General features: G+C 38.1%; 1 protein-coding gene across 4 annotated transcripts in view; it reads right to left on the bottom strand.

Annotated features, from left to right (window-relative positions):
- Nucleotides 1-769: 769 nt before the first annotated feature.
- TNFAIP8 (TNF alpha induced protein 8) overlaps nucleotides 770-6,471 on the bottom strand; it is a 123,254-nt gene continuing 117,552 nt past the window's right edge. For all 4 annotated transcript variants that reach the window (XM_059919428.1, XM_059919427.1, XM_059919430.1 and 1 more), the window contains exon 2: nucleotides 770-2,474. In XM_059919428.1, the coding sequence (XP_059775411.1) occupies nucleotides 1,909-2,474 (566 nt within the window). In that variant the 3' untranslated portion in view covers nucleotides 770-1,908. The remainder of the gene's footprint in view (nucleotides 2,475-6,471) is intronic.

Genomic DNA, 6,471 nt, shown 5'->3' with positions numbered 1-6,471 from the left:
AGGGCCCAGACTGATCTAAATTTACCCCTAGGTCCTCTGTCTCTGGTTGGTCCTGTCTATAGCTAGAGGTGAGCAAGAAGCACCCACCAACTGCCCAAGCACTCTGTTTTCCACACCCCCTCTGCTGAGGGAATCTGGTAGAGAAGGATGCACCAGATCAGTAGCTTCCACAGAACACAGGTTAGGTTTTCCCAAGTGAGGAAAGCAGAGCTGGTCAAGAAAGGCTGCTAAACTAAATTTAGAAGCTATTTAGCAGGCTCTGAAGCTAGACAGATCAATTCTGCAATCACTATGCTATTGCTAACTCATAGTGGTCACCTACCAGCCCTGGGAAGTGAGGATGGTAATTTCAGTTCAAGCCTTGGTGTCAGGATTTAATATCAAACAGGGAGATACTCTTTGCCTCTGCTGCTTGACTCAGATAAGCACATGAGGGTCCCAGAGAAAGTTACCACCTCCTTTAGGCTGTAGTGGGTTAAAGAAGATCTCAACCTCTGGAATATTTAGTTGTAGGGCCTTTCCTGGTGAGCTATTATTTTAACATCAGTATTCTGGGAGGCAGGCAAATTCAAGGCATAAGAGTACACTAAATCACAGAGTGACATTGCAAACATTTAGCGCTGGTGACTGAGTCTGTCATTTCCTAGGTGATATAGTTGGCCAGCAGGTTTCTATTTTTTTTTTTTTTTTTTTTTTACAAAATAAGCAAATGCTTACTTTATCATTCACACATAAAATTATATAGAAACAACACACAAACTGCTTGGAATGCAAATATTCTTTGGTTTACTCATCAAAATAGCAAATAACAAAATAGCAAAAACCTTATCAGTTAAATAAAAAAGTGACATTCTTTATTTACCTATCAAACCTTACTAAACATTGAAATGCATTCATTTTCATTCCCATGTTCTTCTGGCAATATCCTGTCTTCCCTTTTGCCTTTCATCCCCCTAAATTAAATTATTCTGATGGGCTCATCTCTAAGGTAAAGATTGTTTTATCATTCTTAAAACCACTTACTTTTTATTGTCCCAATATCGGGAATGATCTAGATTTCCTCTTTGTCTCTTACATTTAAAACAGATATGAAAAATGGAGATTCCGTCAGCACGTTTTCAAGATGACGTAAGTTAAGCCCTCAGCAAGCATTTCAAGGCAATGGTATGCCATTTTGGGGAATTTTCATGTTTTGGGAAGTATTACTGTTGGTACTGAAAAACAGGACTCGATTCCAGAAGCATAGTCTTATGTTAGACATTATTCATTATGTCAAATACAATTGGTTTCTACAATATTGATTTCAGAGAAGCAGTTTTCTATTTTTCTGAAGGTTCAATTTGACTGCCTTAATTCTTGAATCTTAATTCTTAATTAAGACGGAATTCTTGAATGTCAAAGTCTTTAACAAAAGAATTTTTAACAAAAGGTAAACTTGAAAATGGAATTGTTTCAAAAGGAGAAATGACAGTAAGAGAGAGCTGTTGGCTTTTTAAAAGAGGTACACATACATAGTAAGGAATAAAGGTGAATCAAAATACACAATTCTGTACATGATAGAAATATCCAATGTGCCACAAACATAACAACTGCCCTAAAAAAGACGTCTTGAGGTCTGGAGCCACACGTATCTTTCTTTATATAACTCTACATTTGCATCATGCAACCATACATCTTCCCGTGATCTGCTAACCGCTGGGAAGCTTTTTACCAGAATATTTGGCAATATGCTTTGCTTCAAATAAAACAAGCCTCATAAAACATTATCATTAATGTCTGACAACTGAATTGGGCAAAGTCTTTCTGAAATATGTGTAATTTTTAAAACATTATTTTTTTTTCCTTCATAAATCAGCAGTGCTCCATCTTCAAATAAATCATGAGCAGTCACAATCTCAACTCACATGCTCATATGTTCTCTTCGTCTAACATTTTGTTGATGCCATCACACAGTTTTTGTAAGTGGGGTTTAAAATTTCCAAAGGGATTATACAAGGCAGCCAAGAAATCACAATCTGAAAAATGATCAAAGACATTATTAACCCGTCCATGTGACTTGGCGGTGAGGTGACGCTGGATGACCTGGTGGAGCATCTCTCTACACTCATTTAACAGCCTGGATAACACATTCCGGTCAAAGGTGAAATCCACCTGATGGAAACTGACCACGGTCATAGCAAGTTGATGAACTTTCTTCTTGAATTTCTCCATCAGTGCTAGCTCATCTTGGTTAAACTGATTATTCCTGTAAAGAATGGCCAGCTTGATGACCGTTTTGATGAGGTTTTTGATGATCTTCTCTGCCTCCTTCTTGTTCTGGGTGTACTCCTTGGTCACCCTGTAGAGCTCATCCAGCACTTCGCTGCTTGTGTCATCGATTAAGGTGGTAGCGATGGATTTGGACGCCATTTTACCCAAGATCTTCTTTTGTGCCTGAACGGCCAGGTTTTTGGAATTAAAGACATCTGTGGCCACTAAAAACAAAGGGGAGGAGGAGGATAAAAATTCAGTAAATATCAGCAAGAGAAGCAAATTAAAAATCTCATTGGAAGGAGTATTTTCCTTCCCATTTTCCCACTCTACGGTTTGCCTCCCATCTACTGACATTAGTTTCTGTTCAGAAAAGAACTAAAATAATTTTCCTACATTTTGGGGAATTAGGTTCTCATTGGTGAAATTAATGGGTGGTTGTGCATAATCTTTAAGGTTTTTTGGCAATTCAAGTGTTTTACCCCTTCTGCTTTGTAGCCAATACTTTGTTTAGAAGTTTAAGGGCTCTGGGGGTGGGGGTGGGGGAGGGATAAGTCAGGAGCTTGGGATTAACAATATACACCCCACTATATATAAAATAGATAACCAACAAGGACCTACTGTATAGCACAGGGAACTCTACTCAGTATTCTGTAATAATATGGGGAAAAAAATCTGAAAAAGAATTAATATATGTATATGTATAACTGAATCACTTTGCTGCACACCTGGAACTAATACAACACTGTAAATCAACTATACTCCAATAAAATTTTTAAAAATGCTAAAATTTAAAAAAAAAGAAGTTAAAGGGCTCTGATTATAAAGACAGTATGTCTCAAGAGGCAGTAAGTTTTTATGTAATTTTTCCCTAGTTTTAATTTTATAAGAATTACATAAGGAATATAAAATCAACTCTACAATTGTTCTCTGAGCAACAGTAACCAAGAATGATTTAAAGAAACCCATTTAAATGTAAAGAGGAATAAATGACAAAGCCATGATATTGAGTAAATTGACAAATTCATGGAAGCTAATCAAAAGGAAAGCCCTGCTTTATAGTCCAAAATTTGCAAAAAGTCAAATTTCCCAAGACATTGGTCAGCACTTACCAGTTTGATCATCCTAACCACCCTGAATTTCAACTCTCCAAAGCTGAGTGTTGGAAAGAAATATTCCTTGGAGAGCTTATTGCCACTTGCTATTTCTAATGAATGGCCATTGTGCCCTTTAAATTTTTCTATGATTTGAGGAAATAACCCTACTCTATGAACTAATGAAATGTGCCACATGAACAACATACTTTGAAAAAGCAGATGCTTAGAGTTCACTTTTGAACTCACTGATTAAATTATCATGATTTAATTAGACAGAGATTTAAGACACAAACAATAAGAGTTGTATATATTAAATATTAATGAGACCCTACGTGATGCTCTTAACTTACAGCCAGTCAGTGAAGATGCTCAATAAATGTTCATTCCCCAAACCAAGTTTAGTTTTTCTCCAAAATCCTCCCCCACTCTGTGCATGCTGCTTCACTACAACTGTGCTTTCTCCCTCTTCTCCTAGGCGCCTGGATGTTGGAAAGCAGTCATTCAGTAATGAAAGATGAAAGGCTTAAAAATACAGATATGTAGGAATGAGTCAGGGCATCAATGATATTATTAGAAATAATTAGGAAATTATTTCTAGTTTGGACAGGTTAGCAACATTAGAAAACAAAAAGGTAGCCGCTCCCAAATCCAGGCTGGGAAGGTACATAAGAGAGTAACTCCCTCAGTGTGGAACTGCCATGTCAGGTTTGAAATTTGGGCCAAAGTAGCTCATGGTATATAGTACAGGTAGCCGCCAAGTGATTCTTAATGACCAGGATGTCATTCAGAACTGTACACGGCCATACACCCTGAAGGAAAATCTTGATTGAACTAGAAGGGGTGCCCTCACAAATGTTGATATTTAAACTTGTGAAACATGAACTGAAACTGCAGAACTGAAATTGATTTTGAGAAAGAAAAGGAAAGTGAAAAAGCATGAGAAATAGCCAACTTGACAAAGAAAGTTTCCAAGCTTTTTAATACTTTCATCATTTAAGCAGCAGTCCATTTCTATTCCTACTCTTCAATGGTTTGCAAGAGTGTATGGCTTCACACTAAAGAATTTATGTCAAAACGAACGGCACACGTGTAGTTATTTAATATTAATATTACCATATTAAGACCAGGGACCATCTTCCATGACTCAACTTAAGACACAGACCTCTACAAATAATAAACCTTATTTATATAGGAAGGGATACCCCCAAATTCTCAGATACACAGTAACCAACTAGGATTTCAGGAATTTATTTTATATAAAGTTGAAAGTTTATTGTTTTTAATTGATTAGAGTGTGGCACAGTCTACAAACATCCCATCTGGGATTTACTGCAATGCCTATTAAATGGCAATACTGTACATTGTGAAATAATCGAAACCAGAGGGAGATGGGTTCGAAAGATCCCCCTGTGCTCCTTTTTCCAAGGCTGGACTTGCAAGTTTGTATGTCTTCTAAGCTAGTTTTCTTACTAAATCTAAATTCCCCATGTAATTGCAAGCATAAAGACAAAATAACTCTATGGTGTAGCACTTTAACTTCTCCCAAGAGAAAGGCTGCTGCCAACTAAGCAAGATCGTTCTCCATTTACTAGGAACCCAAACTAAACCAGGACAGAGAAGTTGACCTCTGAGGCTTTCACATTTGTTTCAGAGGAACTTCAAACCCTGCTCTAGAAATACAGCAACAGCTTCATACTTTCATTTTATCCTTTGGATTATATCCAGTACAGTCATCTTTGAAAATGAGGATGAAACCCTTTCTCCCCCTCCTCAGGGAAGACATGCATGCAGTAGGTTTCTCTCCTAGCATTAGTGAAGGCTTTTTCAGAGCCAACTGGGAGCTGTGGCTGAGAGTTGCTGGCCAGGACTATGTGGTCTGTGATCATGAAATATGATTATTTTTTTCTTGCAAATTAACTGCCTTTAGCCATTCCTGCTCAGGCTTGTTTGTCAGTTCCACATCCTCCACTAGATCGATTAAATGTCTGTTGTATCTCACAGCTAGTCCTGGACCAAGTTTTTCTCCTTCACAGTCCTCACCCCTGTGTGATCTCAACCACTTCCATGGCTTTAGATATCACCCACGTGCCAATGACTCCCAACAGTTATAACTCAGCCCTGACCTCATTTCCGGACTCATTTTGCAAATGCGCTCAAGGTTTTTCTTTTCCTTGGCTATTCTGCAGGCATTGCAAATATACCATGTCCAAAACTGAATCCTCGATTCCCCCCTGCCCCCAAAGTGCTCCTCCTCCATTCTTTACTATCTTAATTAATAGCATCCCTTCCATCCTTGTGCAAGTCAGAGACCTGGGAGTCGTCCACTATACCATCCCCTCCCTTACCCAGTCCATTACCAAGTTCTTTCCATCCTACCTTCCTCCAATTCTCTAAATTCTATCCACTTCCCTCCATCTCCATGGACAACAGCCCAGTCCAAGCCCCTTTCCAATCTCTTCCCATGTAGTAGCCAGGGCTTTTAAAAATGAAAATTAGAAAATGATGCTTCACTTAAATTCTTTGCTAACCATCGCACTTCCTTGTTCCTGAAATCCTCATCATTTGCTTACATTTTCATTGTCTGCCTTCCTTTAATAGAATCTAAGCACTTTGAGAGCAGAAGTTGTAAATCTTATTCACTGTGTCGTCCCCTGGACCTACAAGGGTGCCTGGTACACGGCACTTCTGACAGAAGCAGTAGTCAACTGCCCCCCTCTCTTCACTATACTTAAATACTTCTCTGTGAAAACATGCTGACCTGCAAAATGAGAGTTCTAAATACATATGTGGGTGTTTGTTTGTTTGTTTTAAAAGCTAGAGAAACAGATATTTGCTTTACCTGGTTAAATATGTGGTTTTCTTGCTTTGAAGTGTACCTCAGAGTGTGGTTTCTCTTACTGTCATAAATCAGTTCTTTTAAAGAGGAAAGATTTAGCAATCCAAGTGTCCATCGATAGATGAATGGATAGAGAAGATGTGATATATGTACACAACGGAATATTACTCCACCATAAAAATAATGAAACACTGCCATTTGCAGCAACATGGATGGACCTAGAGATTATCATACTAAGTGAAGTCAGACAGAGAAAGATGAATATCATAAGATATCACTTATATGTGG

This window comes from Balaenoptera ricei, chromosome 3, assembly GCF_028023285.1.
Source record: "Balaenoptera ricei isolate mBalRic1 chromosome 3, mBalRic1.hap2, whole genome shotgun sequence".
Classification (NCBI taxonomy): Eukaryota; Metazoa; Chordata; class Mammalia; order Artiodactyla; family Balaenopteridae; genus Balaenoptera; species Balaenoptera ricei.
This window is presented reverse-complemented; position numbering and strand designations above follow the sequence as displayed.